This window comes from Sarcophilus harrisii, chromosome 3 (genome assembly GCF_902635505.1).
Source record: "Sarcophilus harrisii chromosome 3, mSarHar1.11, whole genome shotgun sequence".
In the NCBI taxonomy this organism is placed as follows: Eukaryota; Metazoa; Chordata; class Mammalia; order Dasyuromorphia; family Dasyuridae; genus Sarcophilus; species Sarcophilus harrisii.
In genome coordinates, this window is record NC_045428.1 from 509,762,428 (window position 1) to 509,789,872 (window position 27,445).

The 27,445-nt window shown below is 35.6% G+C and overlaps 1 protein-coding gene across 4 annotated transcripts; it reads left to right on the forward strand.

Annotated features, from left to right (window-relative positions):
• Nucleotides 1–360: 360 nt before the first annotated feature.
• DDIAS (DNA damage induced apoptosis suppressor) lies at nt 361–26,592 on the forward strand. Of its 4 annotated transcripts, none has more exons than XM_012545306.3 (6): nt 361–784; nt 2,125–2,295; nt 11,529–11,655; nt 19,733–19,894; nt 21,553–21,670; nt 23,606–26,592. In XM_012545306.3, exons 3-6 carry the CDS (start codon nt 11,543–11,545, stop codon nt 26,258–26,260), a joined length of 3,048 nt encoding a protein of 1,015 aa, XP_012400760.1. In that variant the 5' UTR covers nt 361–784; nt 2,125–2,295; nt 11,529–11,542; the 3' UTR covers nt 26,261–26,592. The 4 variants fall into 4 exon arrangements, with proteins under 4 accessions (XP_012400760.1, XP_012400762.1, XP_012400761.1 ...); XM_012545308.3 differs by having other exon boundaries at nt 11,534–11,655; XM_012545307.3 differs by lacking the exon at nt 2,125–2,295.
• The last annotated feature ends 853 nt before the right edge of the window (nt 26,593–27,445 follow it).

Sequence of the window (27,445 nt, forward strand, 5' to 3'; positions counted from 1 at the left end):
AACTCGTGCCCTGCTTTCCACTTTCTCGGTCACCAAAGGGCTCCCTCTTTCGCTCTCACTTCCCCCTAAGTCTTCCCTTCTACGCTCTCCCTTGCAATACCCACAGAGATCCATTCACTACCCAGAAGCTCCCCCTTAAACCTCCTCTGATTCAGAAGCCGGCGTCTCCCAAACTGAGCCAGGCTCTACCACTGCTCCCCTGGGGGGGGGGAGAAGGAGCGGAACGGAAATTCTCTCACCCCTCGAAGAAATGGTTCGTTCTTCAAAACAGTCCTTAGCCTTTTTGCTGCTCCGAGCTGCGATTGGTTCCTTGGAGCTTCCGTCACTTCCGGAGAAACGACTGGCGGGAGATTCTATTGGTAGAAACTGAGGAAGTAAAGCGACCGAAATCGAAGCGAGTGGATTTGTTTGGGTTCCGGGGGTGACGCTGCTGGCTTTCGCCCGGGGGCTCCTAGGCCTCTTCCACCCTCGGCGGTCTTCCCTGGCCGGGCGCAGCTTGTTCCCCTCGGTCAGTCCTAGGGACCCAAGGCCTTCTGGGTGCTTGTCTCTCGGTTTCCCCACCACAAGACGAAGCGGCGCGAGGGAACCGCAGCTCCTTGTCCTACGTCTGGGAAAACTCGGGGCCGAGAGAGATGGGTCGGCCAAGGCCGCCCTTCTGATTGCTGGGATCTGAACCTCCTCACACAGCCCAGTTTGCCCTCTACGATACGTCCCCAGGAAACCCGCTTTCCACTGTAAAGGAAAAATACCAACCGTCCTTTTGCTGAGCAAGCCGTAGGCCTGGGTAAGTTATTCTCTCGTGTAAAAGGGGAGGGGGGTGATGTTTGCATTGACTACCCCCTCACGTCGTTGTTTGAGAACCTTTATGCCATAAGACCTCTTGGATACTCCGATAAGACCAGGGGACCTTTTCTCAGAATGATGGTTTTTTTTTTAAATGCGTAAAATAAAACCCGCAGGATCTCAAAGGAAATTGTGTTGAATTAGTTATTAGCGTATTAAAACAAAAAGAAAAAAAATTTCACTGACCCTAAGTTAAGCAAACGTGCCTTTTGTCTCAAAAAAAAAAAAAATCTTAAGACTCCCAAACCGTCCTCTTGCAGAGTTGAAAGATCCACAAGTAGACATTACACACATTTTCAGTATTTTTTTGTGTATTCTTAGGTAGGCTGATTTTTCCCCTCTTTTTATCTTTAAAAATAAGATAGTTTAAAAATAAACTGTTTATGTTTATAAAAATAAAGTTTAAAAATAAACTGTTACATAAAGTGGCTTTCTGGAAGGGGGAGGAGAGATCCTGGTGAAAAGTGGTGATGATAAAAGCCATCAAAAACTATTTTAAAAGAAGAATCAATGCTTGAAAGTGTTATAGAAATGTGGGCCATGATTATTATAATAGTTTTTAAGACAATTTAACTAAAATGCCAATTGCCTACTTTGTTTAAGGCATAGTGTTAGATTAGTGGGACCTGAATCAGGACTTCCCATGCTTCTAGTAGTCTGTAGGATGTTGAACAAATTGCTATTCTCCTTGTTTTGGTTTTTTCGTTTATAAATTGAGGGGTTATATTTGATTATTTCTGAGGTCTTTCCTAACTCCAAAATAAGAAAGGCCCAACTGTCAGTTTGGGAACAAGAAGGAAAGACAATATAAATATCTTGAAGAAGAACTTATATTAATTATTATTATAATATTAATTTTAATTATTAATTAATATTTATATTATATATAATAATTAACATTAATAATTAAATAATATTAAAATATAATAATGTATATTATAACATAGTAAAGTTATAATATAAATAACTTTACTATGAGTAGAATGAAATGACTAAAAAAAGGTCAAATGGAGAAGTTCAGGTACGTATGAGAAATTTTAAGAGGGGATAATTGTTTTTCAAGGGGTGGGTATGAGGAAAAGTTGCATGAAAGAGAGACTCAAAATTGGGCTTTAGAAAAAAGGAACTTCAATAGGAGATGATTGTGAAATGATAATTAGAATAGAAAGAAATTTAGTGTGACTGGAGCTATAAATGCGTGGGTATGGAATTACAAGGTTGAAGAGATAAGATGTACCTTTGTTACAAATCTTGAATAACAGTTTATTATTTATTTTGTAGGAAACATAGGGTCACCAAAAATTTGTGAAATAAAGGAGTGACTTGATGAAGGCAGTACACTTAGTGCACTTTGGAAATATTTTTTGTCCAAATTTGTAATTTTCTGGGTTAGAGAACCCATGTTAAGAATTTGCAGTCCAACTTAAAGAGTCTTGCAAGAACCACCGAAAGGTACGTGACAGAAGTGACACTTGAACCCAGCTCTCTGACACTGGGGCTTCCTTCTCTTGGGAAAAGTATTCAGTATAAAGGATAGGTTAGAGATTAGAATACATTGGAGGCAGTTGTGCTAATTAAGAGACTTTTTGATGATCTAGGCAAGAAAACATGACCTAAGATGGTTGCAATGGAAGCAAAAAGAATGGCATGAACAGGAGAGATATGTCAGCAATGCCATTACCTGGGAACTGTTTGGATATATCTTACTTTTATACTAATTGGTTGAAAATTCAAATCCAACCACCTGTATGACTTTAGAAAAGTCATTTAAACTCTCTAAACTTTAGTCTTCTCATCTGTAAAATGAGAAATGCACTAGATCTGAGATTCTTAACCATTTTTGTTTCATGGATGCCTTTAGGAGTCTGTTGAAACCTATAGACTTGTTCTCAGAATATTCAAATTCATAGATGCATAAATATATTGAAATGATGATTTAATTTTTTTTCCTCCATCCAAATTCATGGATTTCCTGAAATCTATCTACAGACCCCTTTTGATCCTTAACCTAAGATTTGATTATCTGAGATAAAGCTTCTAGGTATATGGGGTGTTCAGAAGGGCTAGTATCTCTAGTAAAAGGGCTTATCAAGCCCTTCTCAGCACTACTAATCCACTTTTGGTTACACGTGATTCACCCAGCTCTCACCTGTGGCTCCAAGAAACTGTAATATGTACAGCAGGCACACTCTTAAAAATAGCAGATGGATTAAACCAGATTAAGGGTAAGTGATAGGCTTCAAATCCATTAGTGAGTTAGGGAACCATCTACCCCAAACATGTGAAGACTTCCACTAGCAGAATGGGTGGATGAGAACAATTTCGTTCCAGCAGAGAGGAAGATGGTTGAAATAGGTGCTGTAAAGCACTTAGAGCTTGCTTAGACATTGGGGATGCTAAGGTCATCCATTGCCTCCTATACCATTACCAGTCATCTTAATTTTTGTCCTACCACTGGACTTGGACAGCTCCTTCCTAGTGGTGGTGGTGGTTGTCCTTTGTGCTCAAAGAGGACCAAAATCATGTCACTATGTTGAAGTACAGGTATAATGTGACCTACTGTGATTGGTTAGACCAACGTATGCTTGAGCTTGAAAGACTGTACCACATGTCAGGTTCAGAAGGAACATTTGGAGTAGAAACATCCAAATTTGCATATTTCTAAGTTTTTTGAGGTACTGTAATTCTACTTTGTATCTTTCTTGTTGAGGGGCCCACCAAGCTGGGTGGTTGTGCCAATTTCTTCTGTGTCTAATAATCAGTACTAAAGTTCTTCAGAGAGACCTTAAAGAGTTTCCTTGTATCGCCTCCATGTGAAAGGTTGCCTTGTGTGTGTTCTCTGTAAAAATGTTCTCTTTTAAGCAAATGTACATTTGGTATTTGAATAATATAGTCAGCCCTTTGAAATTGCATTTTCTGGAGTAAAGTTTGAATGCTTGGCAATTCAGCTTGAGAAAAGACTTCAATGTCCAGTACCTTATCTTGCTAAATGATCTTCAGAATTTTCCTAAGACAATTCAAATGGAAGTGATTCAGTTTCCTGGCATGGTGCTGGTATACCATTCATATTTCTCAGGCATGCAATAATAAGGTCAGTACAATGGCTCTGAAGACCTTCAGTTTGGTAGGCAATTTAATATCTCTTCTCTCCCACACTTTCCTTCAGGGCCTCCCAAACACTGGGCTAGCTCCACTAATATATATATCAACCTCATTATCTGTGTGAACATTCCTGGAAAGTATATTGCCAAAGTATCCAAATCATTCAAAATCTCTCCATTTACTGTAACACATATGGATGATGTGATTCTGAATGGTGGAGAACCTCTGCTTTCTTGGTGTTTTAGTTGTCAGATCAAAATGCACAGCTGACAGAGAGAATCAATCCATACTCTGTTGTGTCTCAGCCCCGGAGGCTGCATTGAGTGTACTATCATCTGAACAAAAAGTCACAGCTCAACTCTCCCTCCACTTAGTCATAGATTGTAGCCTTTTAAGGTTAAATAATTTACTCATTCTCATTGAAAGTGTCTGACAAACTGCTGAAAATCTCATGCATCAGGATTTTATAGGTGACTGGAAATGCATGAGAGCATCACCATTATCCAGAATCCAGGTAAGCATGCTATCATGAAATTGGCATAAAATCCTTATGTACTTCACTGAGCAGCCAAATTTTGATGTAATTTTCCATAAGCCTTCACGAATAACAGTATCAGAGACCTTGGTCAGATTGATGAATGTTGTACATTCTTTATCTTTATTCTGTTCTTGGCATTTCTCCTGGAGTTGTCTAGCAACAAATACCATATTGACCATTCCTTGGCCGTTTCTGAAGCCATACTGCCTCTTGGGTAGGTGACCATTTTTCAGGTGAAGGATCACCCTTATTAAGGAGGACTTCACAAGAATCTTGCTAACAGTGACTAAGAGATCCTCCCTGTGATTGTCACAGGACAATCTATTTCCTTTTCCTTTATAGAAATGGACAATAGAGTCATCCTTGAAGCCCTGGGAGATAACCTCATCTTGCCATATAACCGAAGATTTCAATCAATTTTTGAATGAACAGTGGAATTGTAAATCTTGTAAATCTCAGCTAGAATAGAATCAATGACAGACTCTTGCCTTACAAGAAAACATTGAAAACCTGTTCTTTATTTTGGAATTTCAGTTAGAGAGAGAGTGACTTTATCCTGAAATATAAGAATCAGTGACTTCAGCATTGATTGATGACAATATGCATTAAATAGTGAATATACACCATCAATCCTTGGCCCATAAATAGTCTTCAGGACATCATAAAAACACTTTAAATTGTTACTATTAGATAAAAAATTTCATCTAACTTCTTACTGAACCAATTATCCTGCATCTCTCTAAGCTTTGCTTGTGCTTTTTTTTTAACTTAAATTTTTATTTATCTTAATCTAAACTTAAGAAATAAAATAAGCATTTCCATTACATAATAGAATAGAAAAAAAGATGATTGTACATGAAATCCCAAATCTACATTTTCACTTTATTTTTAATGGAGTTAATCACAGCTTTTATAGAGACAGATGAATTGTTCTACTAGTAAACCTTATGGAGTCCTCATTTTTCATTTAGCAACTTCTGAATTTTCCTGTTATCTTCATCCAACCTATTTTGATGTTTTAAGTGTTCTGGCCCAAATGAATAAATGTAGTGTTCTACACCAAATCCCTAAAAATTGCCCCCTCCATTTTTGCGTTACTATTGACAATCATGTATTGGCTCAGCTTTCCTTCTAAGTTTGTCACAAACTTTTCATGCAAGAAGTGCTCTGATCTGTTGACAGTAAGTCACAGAGTGGTGATCACAAGAATTATCCTCTCTCATATCAACATTCATATTCAACAAAAGCAGCTACTTCAAGGCAAGATGACAAACTGAAAACATTAACAGATTAAAGCAATGCATTAACTGTGCCAATTAGCAATCTCTTTCTGATACATAATAGAATCTTAATAAATTATTGGTTGATGGATTTTGGCCTCTCAGCAATGTAACATTAGTAGAACAAAGATTATATTTTCAGTTTTATAGACTATGAAACCAAGACTAAGGGAGGTAAACTGATTTTTCTGAGGTTATATTGCTTATTAACATTGTAACAATGATCAACTGTGTAACACTTTTAGCTATTCTGAAGACCCATTATCCAAGACAATTCCAAAGGACCTATGATAAAAAAATTTTTAAAATATTACCTCCAGAAAGAGAACTGATTAACTCTAAGTGCAGATTGAAATATACTTTCTAAATTTATTTTCCTTGTTTTGTGTGTGTGTTTTCTTTTGCATATGGCTAATATGAAAATATGTTTTGTATGATTTCACATGTATAACTAATTGCTTGCCTTCAAGTCAAGTGGTGGAGAGAGAGTGAGAGAGAATTTGGAATTCAAAATTTTTTTAAATGAATGTTTACAAAATGTTTTCATGTAATTGGGAAACATTTAACAAAACAAAATTCCTAAAAATTCTTAAAATATATTACTACAAAGTAATGAGTCTCCTAATTGCAAGCCCACTTCTCTTAACTTACCCTACCACAATACCTTGATAATATGTTGAATATATTAATATCCTGCAGGGTGATATTCTTCAAAATCTTTATATGTTTTCATTATTCTTCATGTGTTTTTTAAGTTCCTCCAAGGCATGTCTTTTTTTTCCTTTGGTGTCTTCTCTATATTCTATTGGCAGAGCCCACATAAAACTAACTAATATTTGAATATTTTTGTAAAGTTCTTTACTTATTCATTTGAACCACACAATATCCTTGTGAGATAGGTACCACAGATATTATACCCATTTTGCTAAAGGAAACTGAAGCCCAGAAAGCTAATGAATGCTGGAATTAAGGGTGAGAGAGCATTCTACCTGCTAGGCCATCCTCCCTGTGCAGTATCATAGAGCCTAAGCAGAATTTAGTACTTGGGACCATAGGATTAAGAACTGAAGGGAACTTTGGAGATTATCTTGATGTACTAATAGTGCTATTTACCATGTTGCTAGTTGGTGATGCCTCCCAATATCAGTTAAGAAAGACTTCCAGTTAAGTCAACAAAGTTGTTAGGACAAATGTTTGCAAAAACTGGAGTTAGTTGGCAATGCTTGCCCTTGGAACCAATATCTGAACATGATTAAAAGCCAGTTCAGATTTATTTAATGGAAGAGCTATCCTCAGCACAAGTTGAGTTCTATTAACATGTGATATAGAGAATATAATCCAGTGGAGAGATGACATAACAGGTTTTACAGCAATAGCAAACCATGAGAACTAAAAAAAATCATCTTTGTAATCCATGAACTTCAAAATCATAGATTTTCAGACCTAGAAGAGAATAGTGCTCATATTGTGCAAACAAGTACATATGGACAGTGACCTGAATTCAGAAGCTAGATTGCATTTCAGAAATTGCTTAGTATTTTAGATGATCACAAGCTGCTTTCAAATATCTTTTCTCAATTGAATAGAAATATTCAATTTCAGAACATGGAAGGAGCATTACTATTTCTGAAAAAGCAAGATTAGTTGACCCACAGGGCTTAGTTTGGTATAAATCAGCTGCGTGTTTAAATACAAGCAAAAGTGCTATAAAATACATCATTATGACATATTACTGGAGATCAAATGTTATCTGTCTCTCCTCTACAGAAGATTTATGGAAAAACATGTAATACATGAGATAGGAAGACATTGGTAGCTTGCAGCTCCCACCAGGTGGAGGGAATAACCATGAGATCATAGCTGTGTTGACTGTTAAGGACATAATGATAAACTAATCTAGGCCAGGGCTTTTAAAACTTATTCTACCCCTTTTTGCTCAAGAAATTTTTACTTGACCAACATAGGTATATAAAATCGGCATATAAATCAAACATTTGTTGATAATAAGTTATAGTTTTGTGACCCTCACATTCAGTTACGTGATCCCATCTGGGCTTGAAACTCACCCACAGTTTAAGAAACTTTGGTCTAGTCTCCTCTTGAAGCAGACCTGGAAACTGAAGTTCAGAGAGGTAAATTGATTTAACAAAAGTTATACCACTAATTATGTAACAAAGTCAGGACTAGAATTCAGGTTTCCTGAATTTGTTGTATCATCCAGTAATACAAAAAAGAAAATTTCAGTCTATACCAAAGGGCTTAGTCCTTGCTCACTGCATTTTTACTAATAGTTTCATCTACACAAAACTTCTTTTTCAAGCTCTAGAATAAGTTTCTTGAAGGAACAAGATACATAATATATTTATGTATCCTTTATTTTCCAGTAGGTGCTCCATCAATAATTTTTTACCCTTAGTGGGTACCTTCAGAGTTGTAGCTACAGTATTCCTTTAGGAGTTAAATTAATTAAAAGTGAACTGAGGGGCTGACTTCAGGTTTAGGGGGGGAAGATTGGAGAATTGGAGTTTGGAGTGGTGTTGGGCTATACTAGCAAAGGGTGGATATATATGGTGATTAACTATTATGGTAACTGGGATTCTGCCCATCTCCTGCAACTTTGGTTAATCACACATCTCTTTAAAGTTGTTAGGCTTCATATTTATAATCTCATATTTCTGCTCTCATATGCTTTTAAAAATGGCATTTCAGCCAATTCAAGGACTAGATAATGTAGGACTTAGTTTTGAATCCTGGTTTTGCCTATTAATCCCTGTGTGACTTCCAATGACTTATAACAATGGAGGTAAGATTGGAGCAGATCTGGGTTCAAACTCAGCTGTTTCTTATTGTATGATTTTGAGGAAGTTCCATCTTCCTGAGTTCAGTTTCCTTATCGGTAAAATTAAAAAAGGTGAGATTAGATGGCCTCTGAGGTCTCTTCCAGCTCTGCAGCTCTGATTCCATTATTATTCAGTTTTCTTGAACGTTTTTATATGAAGACTTGGAGTCCCTGGAGTAGTGGATGGTGGCAGAGACTGGTCATTAGGAAGACCTGGTCCCTCCAAATGTTAAATAGCTGTGTGCTCCAGGCAAGTCACTTCACCTCCACTCTTAAGGCGGAATCCTCATCCTTTTCCAGAGTTGGAGTGTGATTAATGTTCCTTCTACCTATAAAGTCTATGACTTATTTGGTACACTAGAGGGCAGTCAAGTCTCACAGCTTGTTTTCAACTGAGCAGCAATCTCTAAATTGTTTACCAAGCTGGGGCATTGCCCAGATCTGGAGGATTTTTGGGTTGTTTTAACACTTCTTGGTGTTACTTATCCCTTTCTGAATTTGCTTTTATTCCTCTAAGTGAACTAGAAACCTTTGATAGTTTCTCTTTTTCATCCTTTTTTGTATTCTGATTGTACTAAAGAGAATCGTGTTTGCCCAATATGGGTGATCGGTTAAATGTTTGTTGTGATTTACGAAGCCTGAAGGAAAAATTTAGAGACCTCTCCACTCCGAATGTTCTTCTGGATTATTTAGGCTCAACCTGTGGTAGACCCTTCTAACCCATCAGCCACAGTTGGACACAATGTACCTTGATCCTAACATGTGAGGTCATTTTTGGTCCCCTTTGAACATGAATGGCAGCTAACCAGATAGAATGAAAAGTATAACTTTCAGGAAACCTAAGTTCAAATCCAATCTCAGATATTTACTAATTTGAGTCATACTGGACAAGTCATTTAACTACTGTGTCTTAAGTTTCCTCTACTATAAAAGAGAGATATTAATGCATCCACCTCTGAGGATTATTTATATCAAATGAGATCATATTTGTAAAGCATTTATTCTGGCATACAGGAGGTGCTTAATAAATGCTTATTCTTTTCCCCCTCCACTGCTCTTGCTCCTATTTACATCCTACTGAATGAAGCTGAAGAAAATCATAAAACTACCGAATCTGCTGCACATTTGTTTTATAATCACAACTGGGAATACACTGCATTAAGGCAGTTCTTTTACACTTTCTTAGTCCAGTCATACTTCCATTCACCACAGCAATTTTTCCAGATCTTTTTATCTCCTCAGATTTTTCATAATTCCACCTTCTTCCATACTCTCAATTAAGATCCTTGCTTCATATGTCACTGAAAAAAATGAGGCCATTGGAAAAGAAGTATCTTCTTACTTCCTCTCCATCTCACATCACTCATGCTTTCCCCTGCTATCTTCTCCTCCTATCTCACATGAAGAAATGACCCTTTTTTTTTTTCAAGGAAAACCATTCTGCATGTATAAATTCCTTCTAGATTTGCAAGCCTTTATTCCTTCCTGTCTTCTCTAGTAGATTGCTTCCTCTATAATCCCTACTCTCTTACTAATCGGTGATCTTTCCCTATTGCCTACAGACAGACCCATGTCTGATTCGTCTTCAAAAAAAACTTGATCTTTCCATACTTGTTAACTATTATCTTATATCTCCTCCTTTTTGTGACAGCTTAAGAAGGCCATCTGCAGTCAATACTCCTTTCCTCTCTCTTCTTAACTCTTTATTACAGCTGATTTCCAACATCATCATTCAATTAAAAGTGCTCTTTTCAGAATTACTATCTCCTAAATGCCAAAACTAATGGCCTTTTCTCAATCTTTATCCTTCTTGACCTTTCTGCAGCCATTCATACTGTTGATCACCTTCTTCTCCTTGATATATTCTTCTCTCTTAGTTTTCTTCTACCCTTTCTTGGTTCTCCTACCTATTTGACTATTATTCCCAGTCACCTTTGCTGAATTTTTATCCTCGGAACATCTGCTAATCCAAGGCTGTGCTCTGGGCCTTCTTAACCCTCTATATTATTTCTCTAAGTGATCTCATCATCTCCCAGGGATTTAATGATCATCTCTGGATAAATGGTTCTCAAATCCTACATACCTAGCCCAGATTTCTCTGCTAACCTCCAGTTTAGGATCTCTAGTTATCTACTCACCATCTCAGATTGTCCCATAGACATCTTGAAGTCAAAAATGTCCAAAACTGAATACATTATCATTTCCCCAAAACTTCTCCCTTTTCCTGAGTTTCCTGTTACAGTTGAGAATATCACCATTCATTCTCCCAATCCTCCAAATTTGTAACCTAGGTATCATTACACCACCAATATCTGATGTAAGGTAAAGTGAACAAAACCAAATTGTATACAGTAACAGCAATATTGTACAATGATCAACTGAGAATAACTTAGCTGTTATCAGCAATAAAGCGATTGAAAGCAATTCCAAAGGGCTTATAATGAAAAATGCTTTCTGCTTCCAGAGAAAAAGTCTAAATGTAGATCAAAGCACACTTTAAAAAAAATTTATTTTTCTTATTTTGTTTTGCTTTTTTTTTTTGGTCTATATTTTCTTTTGCAACATAGCTAATATGGAAATATGTTTTCCATGACTGTACCTGTCTCATCTATATAAAATTGCTTGCCTTCTCAACGAGGGGGAGAGAGATTTTGGAACTCAAAATTTTAAAAAACCTATTAAAAATTGTTTTTACATCTAACTGAGAAAACAATTTTTTTTAAAGATCCCTTAGGCCAGCCTCCTCTTGTTAAAAGCAAGAAGACTAAAAACTTAGAGTGGTAAAGAGACTTGTCATAGATTTCCCAGGTCATAATAGCAGGTACAGGATTCAAATCTAGGACCTGATAGGGTTTTATATCAAGTTTGTACAATTAGGAGGTAATTTGTCATTCACTTACAGAAGCTGGTTCTATTTTTGTCATAGAACAGAGTGAACACATGAATAGAAGAAGAAAATTTCTCATCGCCTCTATAGTTGCTATTCAAAACTCCAGTTTCATCTATCCATCATGTCAAAAGTGCTTCTCCAGAGTAATCCTGGTTTCTAAAAGGTAATTTAGGGTACATGCTCTTTAAATAATTTGGGGGATTGAATTGGGAGATGGGGGCAGTTTAAAACAGTTTAATAATGAAAGAACCCTAAGAATAAAAAAATATAAAATTTAAAGTTCATGTGTAGCAAAGTGTTTGTTTACACTTTGTAGAATTTACTTCAAGTGGAAGGTATTCCTTCTACTGAAAGACAAGGACTTAGACCACTTAAGTACATAAAACACAGAATATTTGAACCTTGCTTTTTAAGAAGTAATGTTTGTTGAAGTATTATAAAGTAATGTACTTCTTATGGTAATCTTTCGTTTACTGCTTTTCTTACTTGGTAAATTAATTGTAGATCGTGGGGGGAGGAGGGGAAATTCCTCACTTTTACTTCTACCTCTACCTAGTCCACTTATTTTTGTTGGGGAGTTTCATATGCTAGCCTCCATAAAAATATATTAAAAGACTCAAACTTTTAAAGATCACTACTTCTCTAAGGATTTTCTCATGCCCTTAAGTTTAGTGGTAGCAGGCATAAAAATATGAGCTAATTTTTTTTCTTTGTTGCTTTGGTTTTTAATTTTTGTAAAGAAACTCATGCTAGTGAATCAATTTGCAGGTTCAATTCCTATATGAATCAAATAGTTTTAATTTGCTTTGAGGGCAGGCCTGACAGAAGCTAACCAATTTGTAGATAAACTCTTATTCATCAAGGAGAGAATGAAGCACTCACTGAAAATCAGTCATGAGTACTTGAAAATAGAACTGATTGTTTAGTAGTGTCTTTTTAAAATTTTCTCAGGGCTTTCAGATTTTTTTGTTTCCCTACTCCCCTCTACTCCCTTTTCTAGTTCTAGAAGTATAAATCTGCGCAAACTACTAATTCCACAGTAAGTTTTTGGTACCACTTGGAAGATCCTTGTGTTGAGAGGGATAAAATAGCTGTGCCTCTTGTACAAAAATCTATACTATAACTTCTGTGACAAATGGATATCCAGTTTGTGCTTGAACATTTCAACAGCATTATTGGCTTATGAAGTTGACCGGATCCCAATATTAACCTACAATTCCTGGGAAGTAATTTCTGATGTTGAGCCAAAATCTACTTTCCTATAATTTCCCTCCATCAGTCCTGCTTCTGCCCTCTGAGTTCATTTACAATAAGTTTATTCACTATTTTAGGATCATAAATATAAAAGGGACCTTAAATACTACCTAGTGAAACTCTTTCATTTTGCAGAAGAGAAAACTAAGAAGTTGTGATGTGCCAAAGTCACACAGGTAGAAATATTAGAGGTAAAATATAAACCCAGGTCTTTTGGCTCCAAAACTCTTTCCCTAGTCCTTGAGATAATTTCACTTAGGATAACAGAACTTGAATGTAAAAGAAGACTTTTCTCCAAGCTAAACATGTCCAATTTTTTCAGTTGTTCCTTCAACATAAATTCTAGGCCCTTTACCATCCTGGTCATACTCCACTGGATATAAGTGATAACCATCCTAGGCTGAAATTCAGATCTATTACATATCATTCAAGTTGCTTAAATCATTGTCTTAAACCCCATATTTATAAGGTCTTAGCCATTTGTACTTAACCACTTATTTCAGAATTCTTTCACAAAACCTTTATTATTAAGTACCAATTTACAGGGTATTTTGCTAGACGCTGTTCTTATATTTATGTAAGATACTGTACCTAGTCACACTGAATTTCTAGTGTATTATAGGGTTAAGACAAATACAGATAACTATGACAATGTTATATCATAAGTACATTAGGTATAAAACAGTGGCATGTGATGTACAAAAGGAAAGGTTAGAGGCAGCTAAATGGCACAGTCCCTTGGCATCAGGGGACCTGAGTTCAAATTCAGTCTCAGAGACTTAACACTTAATAGCTTTATGACCCTGGGCAAGCCACTTAACCTTAATTGTTTAGCAGAAAAAAGGAGGGGGGGAGGTTAGTACTAATAAAAAAAGGAAAAGGACAGACTTCATGGATGAGGTAGATTTCATCTTGATTTTAAAGGATGGCTAGAAATTTGGTTGTCAAAAAGAAAAGGGCAGACATTCCAGCATAGGGGGGAGACTGAGAAAGAAATGGAGGTTAAAAGTGATTCAGTCTGGCTGGAGCTTAGTTTGTCTTCAAAGGAAGGAATAGTACTAGATTGGGGAGAGCCTTAAATACCAGAGAAAAAAATTTCACCTGGTAAATAAGAAGGAACTACAGAAGATTTTTCAATAGAAAAATGTCTTGACTAGATCAGTGCTTGAAGATTAATCTAGTAACAGCATGAAGGATAGATTATATAAGAAAACTTGTCACATGAGTATTGTGATAGTTCAGTAGTTGGTAATGAATGCCTGCACTTGAACTTTTGCAGTAGAAATAAAATAAATAGTAAAGAAGAGAAATATTGTGGAGACAGAATCAATGACATAGAACCCTTTGAAGATAACCCAAGCTATCACACATAGGAGATTAAAATAAATCATTAGATTGATTTGAGGAGAGGAAGAGGGGAGAGTTGTTTTTTGTTTTATTTTGTTTTAACTTTTTTGAGCTTCCAGTGGAACATCCAGATAGAAATGTTCTCAAGGCATGCTCTGGACCTAGAAGAGATAGGAAGCTAGATACTTGGGAATTGTCTCCATGAACATGGTAATTGAATCTGGGAGTGAAAGAAAAGGAACGTGAAATAGGTAGAAGAAAGTCATGGGAAAATCCATGAGAAACACATTAAAGAGTCAATAATAAAAAGAATAGACAGGATATGTTAGGAGATAAGAAGAAAGCTAGGTGAATGTGGTATGTATGAAGCCAAGACAAATGGCTTCAGGGCCTCTGGCAAAGAGGGTGACATAATACCCTCAATACCTACCAAAGAGATGGAGCCAAGACAGCAGAGTAAAGGCAGGAACTCACCCAGCTTCTCCCCAAAACTGCTCAAATTCCTTAAAATAATGACTCTAGACAAATTTTAAAATGGCAAAATATCCCCCCCCCCCCCCCCAAAAAAAAAAACCCAACAAAAACAGAGTCGAACATTTTCCAGCCAAAGGCAACTTAGAAACTCAGCAGAAATAGTCTGTGACACTAGGGTGGGAGTCTAGAGTGTAGCCCAGGACCCAGCCTGACCTCTGAATCTCTGAGTGAGCATCAGTGCTGCTGACTTCCAGACCTCTCTGCCCAAAGACACCAAAGGTGACCTGAAAGATCAACAGAAAAGGTCTATGAAACCAGTGAAAGGTCAGCATACAATCCCAGGGTAGGCCAGCCCCAACTCCTGCCCAGCCTCGGGGTCAGCGAGGTGGGACCTCTGAATAAGCAGCAGTGCTGGACCTCTCAACTCAGGGACATCAGGGAGGACTCGGAAGGTCAATAAAGAGAGTAACAAGGTGGGAGTGTGGTGTGCAGTTCTAGCACAGCCCCATCAGCACACTAGATCTTACTTCTGAAGCGGGACATACTTAATGACTCCAGAGAGGAAAAAATGCTTGTGGTCAGATTTCTAGAAGGATTTGTGGAAATAGCTGCACAAAATCCCTGAAGCTTAGGATAGTCCATCCTCTACCCTGGAAGCAGAGCCCCATGTTAGCAGAGTTAAAAGCAGAGTAATAGGCTAGGGAAAAGAGCAGAAAACAAAAAAAAGTTTCTGACCATTGAAAGTAATGATGACAAGAAAGATCAAAACACACACAGATGATAATAACAAAGTCAAAACTCTTACAACCAAAGCTTCCAAGAAAAATAAGAATTGGGCTCAGGCCATGGAAGTGCTCAAAGGGGATTTTGAAAATCAAGTAATAGAGATAGAGGGGAAAATTAGGGAAAGAATTGAGATACAAAAGGAAATACAGAAAGCTAATGAGGAAAAGAATGCCTTATAAAGCAAAATTGGCCAGTTGGAAAAGAAGGTACAAAAGCTCACTGAGGAAAATAATTCCTTAAAAAATAGAATTGAGCAAATGGAAGTTAATGACTTTATGAGATATAATAAAGCAAAATCAAAAAAAAAGAAAAAAGAAAGAAAAAAATGTGAAATATCTCTTTGGAAAAACAACATACCTGGAAAATAGATCCAGGAGAGATAATTTTAAAATTACTGGTCCACCTAAAAGTCATGATCAAGAAAAGAGCCTGGACATCTTTCAAGAAATTATCAAGGAAAAGTGTCCTGATATTCTAGAGCCAGACAGTAAAATAGAAATTGAAAAAATTCATTGATCACCTTTTGAAAGAGATCCCAAAATGATAACTCCCAGGAATGTTATATCCAGATTCTGGAACTCCTAGATCGAGGAGAAAATATTGCAAGCATCCAAACAGAAACAATTCAGGTATAGTGGAGCCACACTCAGGATAACACAAGATTTAACAGCTTCTACATTAAAAGTACCAGAAGGCTTGGAATATTACATTCCAGAGAGCAATGGAGCTAGGATTACAACCAAGAATCACCTACTCACCAAAACTGAGTATAATCTTTCAAAGGAAAAGGTAGTCATTCAGCAAATCAGGATTTTCAAACATAGGATTCTGGAGAAACATAAGGAGGTAATCAGGAAAGTGATATCATAAGGGACATACTAAGGTTTATCTGTTTACATCCCTGCATGAGAGGATGGTATTTGTAACTCATTAGAATGTTCTCATTATTATGGCAGTTAGGAGTATATATAGACAGAGGGCACAGATGTGAGCTGAATATGAAGGGATAATATCTTTTTTAGAAGGTGAAGTTAAAGGGTAAGAGAGGAGTGGGGAAAAGAAAAGTAAGAAATAGAATGGTGCAAATTATTTGCCATTTAAAAAAAAAGGTAAGAAAAAACTTTTACAGTGGAGGGAACAAGAGGGTGAGTGAGTGAATCTTATTCCCATCAGAATTGACTCAAATGGGAAAAAACATACTCAATAGGGGTATAGAAATCTATTTTATTCTGGAGGAAAATAAGAGGGGAATGGGATATGAGAAGGAAGGGAGAGGGTGATAAAAGAAAGCGCATATTGGGGGTAGGAGTGGTCAGTAGCAAAACACTTGTGGAGGGACAGGGTGAAAGGATAGAGAATAAATGGGGGAACATACAATTAGCAATAGCAATTATAAAAAAAAAATTTCAAAGCAAATATCTCTAGAATATTTGTATTCTCTGGTAAATGATGAGCAGGATGCTCTCAGGAAACAAAAAACCTGGAAAGTCCTCCATGAACAAAGTGAAATATACTGTATATAAAGTAATAATGTTCTGGGATGACCAGCTATAAATGACTTTGCTGTTCTTAATAGTACAATCATTTACAACTATTCTGAAGGACTTATGATGAAAATCCTATCTATACCAAAACAAGGAACTGATTATGTCTAATACAAATCAAAACATTCTCTATTTCTCATTCTTTTTATTTTTAACTTAATTTTTCTTGAGGGTTTTTATAACTTCACATGTGGTTTCTTAATTGTGGGTGGGGATAAGGGAAAGAACTCAAAAGTATTAAAAGCAAATGTAAAAAATATTGTTTTGAATGTAACTGGATAAAAAATATTAAATTAATTAAAATTAAATAACCCTCTAGAACTATTGCAAGAACAATGAATAGGTATTAACTTATAGAGAGAGATGAGCTAAAAGAAACATCATTGAGGTAATCCACACAACAAAAGAGATAATCTCCAAGGAGTACACTACAAACTATGGATCTGAACTAGTGTCAGAGAGGCCTTTATTTACCTCTCCATCATTTCTATGTAAAAATGTGGGACAAGACAAGGCTCAGAGTTCTTATCAGTTAGTGACAACTCTGTAGCTACTTTCAGACTTCTATTTCCACCCTAGAAATTATCCTGAGGAACAAAAAAGTGAAATAAATTTTAATGGTTACCAAGCCAAGGAAGTTTAGAAATAGCAAAGGAAGGGATCTACTACTCCTAAGAATTACTAAAAAAATGAACAAACAGAACAACATCAATCCAGAAAATACAATCAATTAAAAGAACCTCAAGATAAAATTTTGGAGAAGAAATTAATTTTGCAATATTTTAAAAATAAAAAATAAAAAAACCCAGAGAATAAAGACTAGATTATCAGCAAGTACTCCATAACTCGGGGCAGCTAGGTGGTGCAGTGGATAGAGCACCAGCCCTGAAGTCAGGAGGACCTGAGTTCAAATCTGGCCTCAGACACTTAACACTTTCTAGCTGTGTGATCCTGGGCAAGTCACTTAACCCCAATTGCCTCAGCAAAAAAAAAGAAGAAAGAAAGAGAGAACTTCATAACTCTAAGAAAGATTTGATGATCTATTTTTTAAAAGCTTTCAAGAAAATAATGAAATTGATGCTCTTGATGAAGAACTAGGCAAGAGAATAAATAACTTAGAACAAAAGTTGAGCAACTTTATCAAAGTTGTAAACCCTGAAATGAAAAACAGAATGGCAGAAGAACTTAAATCAGATTCGGTGAAAGAACAAAAAATCCTGGAACAAAGTCAAAACACTATTAAATCTGAACATATGAAAGATTAGTTATCAAAAAGAAATTTCCTAGATGGGGTAGTCATTTGTTTAAATGCTTTAAACAGGTCAAGGAAGATGAAGTAGTAGAGGGAACCTTTGACAAATATTTACGAAATTGTGGTTGATTTTAGAGTGAACATGTTCAGTAGAATGGTGGGGATAATAGTGCAATTAGTGAGAAAACTAATACTAATTAGTGAGGAAATAGCGGCATTAGGTATAAACAACTTTCAAGAAATTTAACATTGAAAAAGGAAAAAAGACTGGGGTAGCATCCAAGTGGATGAATAATGGTCAAGAGAAGGATTTTTTTTTAAGATTCAAGAAACCCAAGTATGTATTTAGGCAAATAGGTGTGGACCAGTGGAGAGGGAAAGATTGAAAATTCATTAGAGGCAACAATCAGAACAAAGTAGTTGAAGAAGCCAAAAGGTATGAAATCAAGGGCCCATGTAGAGGGATGGCCCCAGTGAACAGTTGTGCCTACCTTTTTTTTTTCTTTAGGACTGGAGGGGAAAAGACAATGAGTGCCAATGAAGAATAGTCTTGAGAAGGAGAGTAGTTAGCAGACTTCACTAAAATAGCCTTAATATTCTCAGTAAAATAGGAAGCTGCCTTTTATTCCCTTCCACATAATTGATGATCCATGTTAATGTATTTCTATGAGGGAAAAAAAATACTAAAAAACATTGTCCATTCTCAGTAAGTATGTCAGGGACAAAATGAAAGATAAATCATTTTCCCCTATTCAAAATCATAAATTGAAAAATGAATATCAAAGCAATATTTATTGTATACTGTATGTGATAGCACTATGTAAATGTTTTTAATAGATGTAAAGTTTTATATAATCCTTCTGTTCTTTGTGCAAGGAAATATTTGTTGATGTTAAGTCCATAATGAAAAAAAATTTGAGTGAATACTATACTTTGATGAACTTTTTGCAATTAGGTATTAGAGGGAAAATATATTTGGGATAGTAATAATAATAATATTTAGTTCTTGACTTCAAAAAGCTAGCAGTGTTTTATCATATAGATTTTTTAACCTAATTAATTCTCATATTCCAGTTAAGTTGATAAAAGGAAATTAAGTTATTCCCATATTTGAATAAGGAAAACAAGGAGAATAATATAATATTAATCATTAAATTCTTGGCAGAAAAATAAAGGTTAGAACTCTGGTCTTATGTTGGTTTGATTCTGAATTCATTATGCTGCCTCTAAAACAATAAAATGTCACTAAAATTATAAATGGTGGTTTGGGTGCTTCATAAATACATGCTGTGTAATTTTTCATTCATTTTCATTATTCCATATATGCCTTTACCTCAAAAAGTAGGTATTGGTCATGTAAGGTCAATATTTCTGAAAAGATTAATTAGGTTTGAGAGTCTGAGAGGAAGCTAACCTGAATCCTAATATTTTGTACTAAACACAAGTTTTAAAAATCTGTCATTTCAATTTCCCTTTTTTACTAGAGAGGTGCTTTTTATTGGAGAAAGGTAAGTTTATGATTTTTTAACAATGCACGAGTGAACACCATTTAATCCTGCCATTTTCTTTTTCTACTTTTCCAGGTTTGATTGCTCCAAATGTGGCTTTACTGGTGAAGTCAAGAATGTCACTTATAGATATAAACTCTCCTTAAAAGTTTCCGATGCAAACAGATTGTTTGTAATTACTGTGTTTGGAAGCTGCCTAGATGCATTTTTTGGTATCACTGCCACTTGCCTAAACAGGTAAAGATGTTTTAATGGGTAATTTCACTTGTTTCTTAATATGTCACTATAATATAGATATGAGTATACTTTAAATCAGTAACTAAATGGAATATTTAAACATTCATAACATTAAAAACTTTTTTTAAAAAATCCTTTTGTCATAAGTTTTTACAAGGTGATAAAAATAGGCATAAAAAGGTGAAGGATTATTTTCTGGATACATATAAATATGTTTATCAATAATCAGTAATTAGGTCCTATTGATTTAAATTGGACCTTGAAATTAGGATAAGAAGTTACAAAGCCTGTATAAAAAGTGGAAAAACATAGAAAAATAGAGTAATGATCCTGTCCAGGTGAAGGATTATCTAAATTGAAGTCAAGGTTAAAAAGGCCATATTCTCTTGAGGAATAAGCTGTTTTGGAAAGCTATCTGCCAAATTCTAGACCACGTTATTTAATTGCTTTTCCAGCGTTGCATAGTTTGACCTGCTTAAACTTTTCCAATGTATTCAGGTGCTAAAAATTCCAGGAGTATTGCAACACTAATAGCCCACATGGTTTACAAAGAATTTTCTTCATAATAGTCATCTGAAATAAATAATGCAAAATCCTGTTACCAATTGCTTCTAGTTCTGTCTGTAGCATTTCTCTTAAGTTTTCCTTCTTCTTCATTCCCACTGCCAACATCCTAATAAAAAGGCTTTCATTTATTCCCACCTAGATTGTTATATCTTCTCCTTATAAGGCTTTCTACCACCAGTCACAGTAAATACATGTGACATTTGCCCATGGTCAGAATGCCCTGGTTTTCCCCCAATACTTTTTCCACTATACCTATTCAAATAATAGTTCACATTTAGATATAGTACTTTGCATTTTATAAAATCCCTTCTTTGCACCATTTAGATAGTATAAGTATTTTTAATCTTCATTTTACAGATGAGAAAACTGAGGCTCAGAATAGTTGACTTGCCCATAGTCACACAGCTAAAAAGGTCCCTTCCAGTTCTAAAGCTTTTGAACCTATAAATTATTTGTCATAAAGCTGTAAATTGCTAGGATACAAGTTAGTGTGTGCTGACCTAGGCTATCCAAGTGGTTGTAACTCAGTTTGATCAAAGAAACAGTAGGGGATTCCAGGGTTGCTAAGGAGAACAGAGACTCCCCTTGGCTTTAAAGGGAGGGTCTTTAGGCTACAGTCCCATTGGTAGCGGGTACCACCCTCAGTTGTCAAGGAAACTGGTAGTGTCATTACAGTAGCTCCCCAAAATCAGGACCAATCCGAAACTCCATATTTCATTAGATCCTAGTTATAGGTAGATAACAATATATTCTCTAAATTACTTTTTTCCCCATATTTTATATTTGATTATTGTATTTCTTTAAAAAAGAAAAAGTTCTAATTATGCAAAATTAACTTCTTATCCTCTGTACATTGAGTCTCTTAAGAATATGTTGCAGATTGGTTTGCAGAAGGTAGTTTTTGTTTCAGTAATAGTATTACAGAAGTTAAAGGTCCAGTATGAGACCAATAGTTTCTAAATTCACCACAATTCGATGTACAACTCAAAAGACTAATTTTGATACTCTCAAGATAATTATTTTGTAGTTTCTCATTTTATTATAGTTTTTGAGATTTTATGTTCACTTTTTTAATTTCTCTTCCATTCAAGGTATATAAAAGATTCTGATCAAGTTGAAGCAACAGTGAGCAGTAATTCAATACAGGATTTATTAATTCAAGCAGTCCAAGCCTGCTTTGTTGGGAGAACCTTTATTTTTGGAGTGACGGTAATTTAAAACTAACACTTTCTTTAAAAATGTTATTCTATTTTTTCATATTTATTTCATTTCATTTTATTTCATTATTTCATTCACCAGATAGTTTTGAGGGGATGCCTCATAAGGACAAGGACCTGCAGTAATATGAATATAGTTTAAAATTAGCAGGGTCAATAGTTTAAACGATTCAGCTGATGAAATTTGACACCTGTCAAATCGTTATGTATTCAGGAGGGGGGGCCCTGTTAGGGTTTTCACAATTGCAAAGACCTAAATTTAATATTTCGATATTATGATCTCAGACGTGTTGACTTCTTTTTTCTGATACTTAGTACATTTTGCATTCCAGATTTTGCTTATATTATCCTATAAACTAAAATTTTAACCTACTTATCTTTTTAACTGGGTATATATCCTCCTATAGTATATAAAAAATAATGAAAGAAAAACAAGGCAGAATCTGTGTACCTATATTATGAATTGTTGATGAGGATCTCTCTCTGAAGAGAGGAGAAAAAATAGTTTGAAAGAATTCTTCAGGTTTAAGGCACACAAGATATATTATGAACAAATTGAAGCTTTTCTATAATATAGTTATTATTGTTCTGTTATGATTTGTCTGTAGTCCTACTTGTAAATATGTGTTGGACTTCATTAATGTAGTGTAGTAGAAAAAACATGAATTTGAAGTTAGGAGAATCCAGATCTATTCCTGACTCTTGAGTTTACTAGTTGTACAGATTTGAGTGAAACACTAGACTTCACTTTGTTCCTCTCTAAATTAAGGATACAATGCCCACCCTATCTATGGCACGGGATTGTTGTGAAAATCAAATGAGTTAATGCATTTGAAAATGCATTATAAATTATAACATACTATGAAAATGTAAAATAGTATTTTTTAAAACTGTAGCAATGATTTGCTTGGTACAGGGAATTTCCAGTATACAAACTACTTCTTCCAGTGCTAACCAACAACTTTTGGACAATTTTTTAGCCCTACTGAGTAGCTCTGAGAGGACAATGGATCATTCCATAGATAGTGGATCAGGATCATGGTTTCCCAGTCAGTGGGGAATGACCTGAACTAAAGTTTTTGAAATGAGAGATCACCATTCTGTCTACTAGGCCTCTATCTATCATTATTATTATAATTCCTTGAAGACTAGTAAGTTGTGATTTTTAAACCATCTTAATTTTGATTTTGCAATGAAAAATGTTTACAATTTCAAGTGATTTTAAAATCATTTAGTTAGTAAATACTATTGTCATTTAAGTAAAGAAAAAGCACTAGGTTTTTCCCTCTTGCCTCATGTATTTTTTCTAATGCTGAATATTGACACAAATGAAGCTGAGAGAGGTGGTTATTTCATCTCATTTCAAGTTCTTTCAAGAAAAGATGTTATAAAAATTCAACTAATATTCATTGAGCAGCTTCTGTATCTCAAAAATGTCTCCTCACATAGCTGTCACCCTAGTGCATCACCTCTCACCTGGTTGGACTATGGCAATAACCCTCTAATTACTGATCTCCCTTCCTTGTTTTTCTCTTCACTCCAAAGTATCTTCCACTCAGCTGATTTTTCTAAAGTATATGACTAGCTATATATTCTCTCTATTCTCTGAATAAACTTCAGTGACTTTCTATTGCCTTCAAGGTAAAATATAAACTTCTTTGTTTGGCATTTAAAGCTCTTCCTAATTTGGCCCATTTCTACCTTTCCACACTTATGACACTTTATTATCCTCTATACATAAAGAACACTACCTAAGGAAAAACTATTTCCAAAAGATAACTTCACAATTATAATAGAAGAGGAAAAATATAACTCATTATTCTATGTGAAATTGCATCTTGCTTTAGTCTCCTAAAATTTTGCTGGGTATTTGGTTAAAACTGGGAAAATCTTGTTACTAATGTCACCTTATTCATTTCTCCTGCAGAATTTTGAAAACCAAGGTGAACAGACTTCGGTTTCTAGTAATTTCTTTAAAAAATGCTCTCACAATGACAGGAACATTAAAGAACTAGTAGCCTGCCAGATTTCCCTGCCAAACTCAGATCTCACAGGGTACACAGTTATCAACTACTTTGATCACCTTTTGCAGTCTTCTAATTTCAAGAACATTCACTGTGGGCCACAGCTCCTTGAAAGCCATTTACTGGAAGGTGATTACCCTAGCAGTGAGCTCAGCAGCTTAGGTAGCTCTGGCAGCAGCTCTGGTTTTGTTCAGTCAAGTGACAGAGATCGTCTTTCAGGGCTTTGGCAGCAGTTCCTTGGACTCGCTCCAGTTGTTATACAACCAGCTGATGATGAAGATTTCTCCATTTCTGAGCAGAGTAAGGCCGATGGTGTTCTCCTACAGCAGAAAGAGAGGGCCCCTTCTGCTGAGGTCACCCTTGTCAGTAATCATCACAGCCCTAGTCAGAATTGTCACAGCCCTCACTTGTCTCTGAGTGAGGAGAGTGAAAGGGGAAAGCCAGATACAGAATCTGGCTTACCAGCTAGTCATCTGACTGTCATTCTTAAAAACGATCAGGAGATTGGAGCTGCCAATAATGAAAATAGTTTTCGCCTTTTAAAAATGAAGCAGTCACTTGGAGAAAGCAGCATAAATCTTTCCTCTGCTACTCTGGAGACAAAAGAGAAGTGTTCTCAGCTTAACTTAGTTTATCACCAGAATCACAATTTAGACTTCTCTTCAAGCTTTCAGAAGAGATTATCATTTAACACAACATTATCTCCTAGCCACAAAGCAAGTGCTGGTGATACACAGGAGGAGGACCCTGAAATTTGGGATGATCTGCCATTCTCTGAAAGTCTAAATGCTTTTATGGCAGTTATTGAAAATGAGAACATGACAGCTCAGGCCACAAATTGTCATAACCTCAGTCCAGTGGATGGTCATTGTGGCAGATTATTAGTAAGTCCACAGAAAGCTACTGGGAATATGTCTGTACCACATTTGAAGTCAGAAGTAAAACAGAAAAACTGTGGCAAAAGTAATGTTCTTCCCAGCTGTGGCTCTAAAGTGATCTCTACTTCCCGAAAGGAAATGCAACAATTTAACATAGCCAATGGCTTTTCAACAAGTGTTAAAGGAAAAGAAAATTCTGACTGTGCTAAACTTAATGCCAATGTATCAGCCCTACCTCAGGCTTCAAAAGACTTTAGAATGTACCTTTCTCTTAAAAAAAGTAACAGTTTTCCACAATACAAAGTTGAAATTATTTCAAGTACTAATACTTCTGAAAATATTCATTCTTGTGCCAATACAAAATATTCTGTGAAATGTGGAAGAAGGCAATCTTCAGAAATGGACAGAACAGCTACTTCTTTGTGTTCTGAAAATCATGTGTTTTCTGATGCTTGTGCAAGAAATAAAGGACATTCTATTTGCCTACAGAATCAAGAAGGAACTTTTACAGAATGCAAGAAACTTGTGCAGAGCTCAAATACTTGTTATAATAAAAATGTGAGTACAAATGCATTTACATTAATGCCAGAATTTCAAGGAATAACGTCTACATCTGTAAAAGAAAACTTGCTTCAAAATGACTCTTCTACTCATGATATCAATTATAATGCTTCTGCTGATCTCTTTGATGTTAGTGCCAAAGAAATGGAAACTGTGGCAGAATATATTGATAAATCACAAGGCATTTTGCCAACATGGGAAACTGTTTTGACAGAAAATTATCCTTTGTTTAATTTTAGCCTTAGTCCTATAGATGATAATTGTAGCCATTTTCGAAGAAGGTCATCTTCACAAAACATACTTCACAAAACAAGAACACATTCTTCACCTTATTTTCAATCAGATTCAGAGTATGATCTGGGAGATAGCCAAGAATTTGTCCCATATTTACAGTCAACTCCTATTGTCCCAATTCCTCATAGACTTAGAGTCCATAGAATTAAAAAATCTTTACAAAAATATCCTAGACTTTATACCAATCTGCACTCCAAATATAAAAAATCAGCGATGACCTTTGAAGATGGCATACAGCAATCTACCCCCAATTTCCTAAAAAATAAAAACTCAGCTGGTCTGAAATCTAGGCATACTTCCATAGCTGATGATTCACAGCAAATATTAATCAATAGTAGTCCTATTAAGTTCTTTGAAAGTAATTTTGATGATTGGATTCTCCCCACTACAAAAAAAGCATTTCCTTCACCTGTACTTCCCACCTCAGAAAAATGTGGATTAAGTTTCAGGGGCCCAGATAAATGGCCTGCTGCTTGCAGTACCCCTAATCAAACTGAGGAACCCAAAACCAAAAAGAGGAAGATGGAACAAAATACTGATAAAGGTTTAATTGAGAAAGAATTTCATCTAAAGAACAGAGTGACAACTAGGAAACAAATTACTTCTGAATTTGAAAATTGGGAAGACAGTAGTGGCTGTTGTTCCAAAAATGTAGCTCTCAGGACTGATTCCCTCTCAAATGTTAAGTGTAGACTTTCGTTTTCTGAAAGTGAGCCCCCTTCAGCTGCTGAAATTCCAAGTGACTGGTCTCCTGAATTGTTCACACAAAGTCAGCCAAAACGAATTTCTAAACACTTATTAAAGATTCCTGTTTGGAAACTTTAGTATTTATTGGTATTGGAGTCTAATTATTTTTAGATTTTGAAAAAAACAAATTTTAGAGATGACCTTTATTTGAGCTCAATATTTTTTAATGCCTTTTGGCATGATTAAAATGTTCTCTAAATTTTATCTTGTATTAAATGAATACTGGTGGAAATATTCTGGCACTTTATTTTGTGTTACATATTATACTATAGTCATATTAATTTTGTTTCTTAAAACATTATCATAAAAATACTTTATCCAAAGAATAAAACTATTGCTTCATAATATACAAATTGTGAGATTTATATGTGTGATGACCACATTTAACACCCAGAGTATATTAGAATCAGCCGGAGTCAGAATAAGGGAAAATGCTGGTGAAGGGGAATGGCGATATGAAGTGAGAGCAATCGCAACATGAATCCGACCAGCAGTGCCTCTGCCTCTCTCACTCCACCCACCAAAGCGTCTACGCAATCTCCTATACAACACATCAAACTTGCACAGAGAATGTGCGGGGCCATTCTTTCTCCAAGCATATATTAATAGAGTATTGTTCAATTGCTAATTAGCCTCAAGTGCTAAGAGGGATCTCAGTGCAACGAGAGCTTCAAGAGCTTCAGCCCATTACATATATGTAACTAAAATGCAAAATGGGAGAACATATTACATTCATGAGGTGCAGTCTTAATCCCATGATGACTGTTCTTGTTCATTAAAAAAAAAAAAGAAAAAGAAAAACATTATACTTTACCAACTCCCAGAGCAGCTACGTGGCAGAATGGATAGATCTGGAGTCAGGAAAGCATCTTCATGAGTTCAAATATGGCCTCAGACACTTAGTAGCTGTGTAATCCTGGGCAAGTCCCTTAACTTTTTGTCTCTTTCCTTATTTGTAAAATGAGCTGGAGAAGGAAATGGCAAACCACTCTATCATCTTTGCCAAGAAAAGTCCAAAAGGAGTCACAAAGAATCAGACATGATTAACAAAATTTGTCTCCCCTCTAGATTATTTTTTTTCAGTTGATTACCAGAATTCTAAGTACTTAGGATAATTATTTTGTAAACTAAATAATAACAGTATATGGTAGAGTGGACAGACAGCTAGCCCTGCAGCTAGGAAGACCTGAGTGCAAATCTTGTCTCCCTTGAATGTTGGGAATGTTTATTCTCTCGGAACTCTAAACAACTGTCAAAGACTGT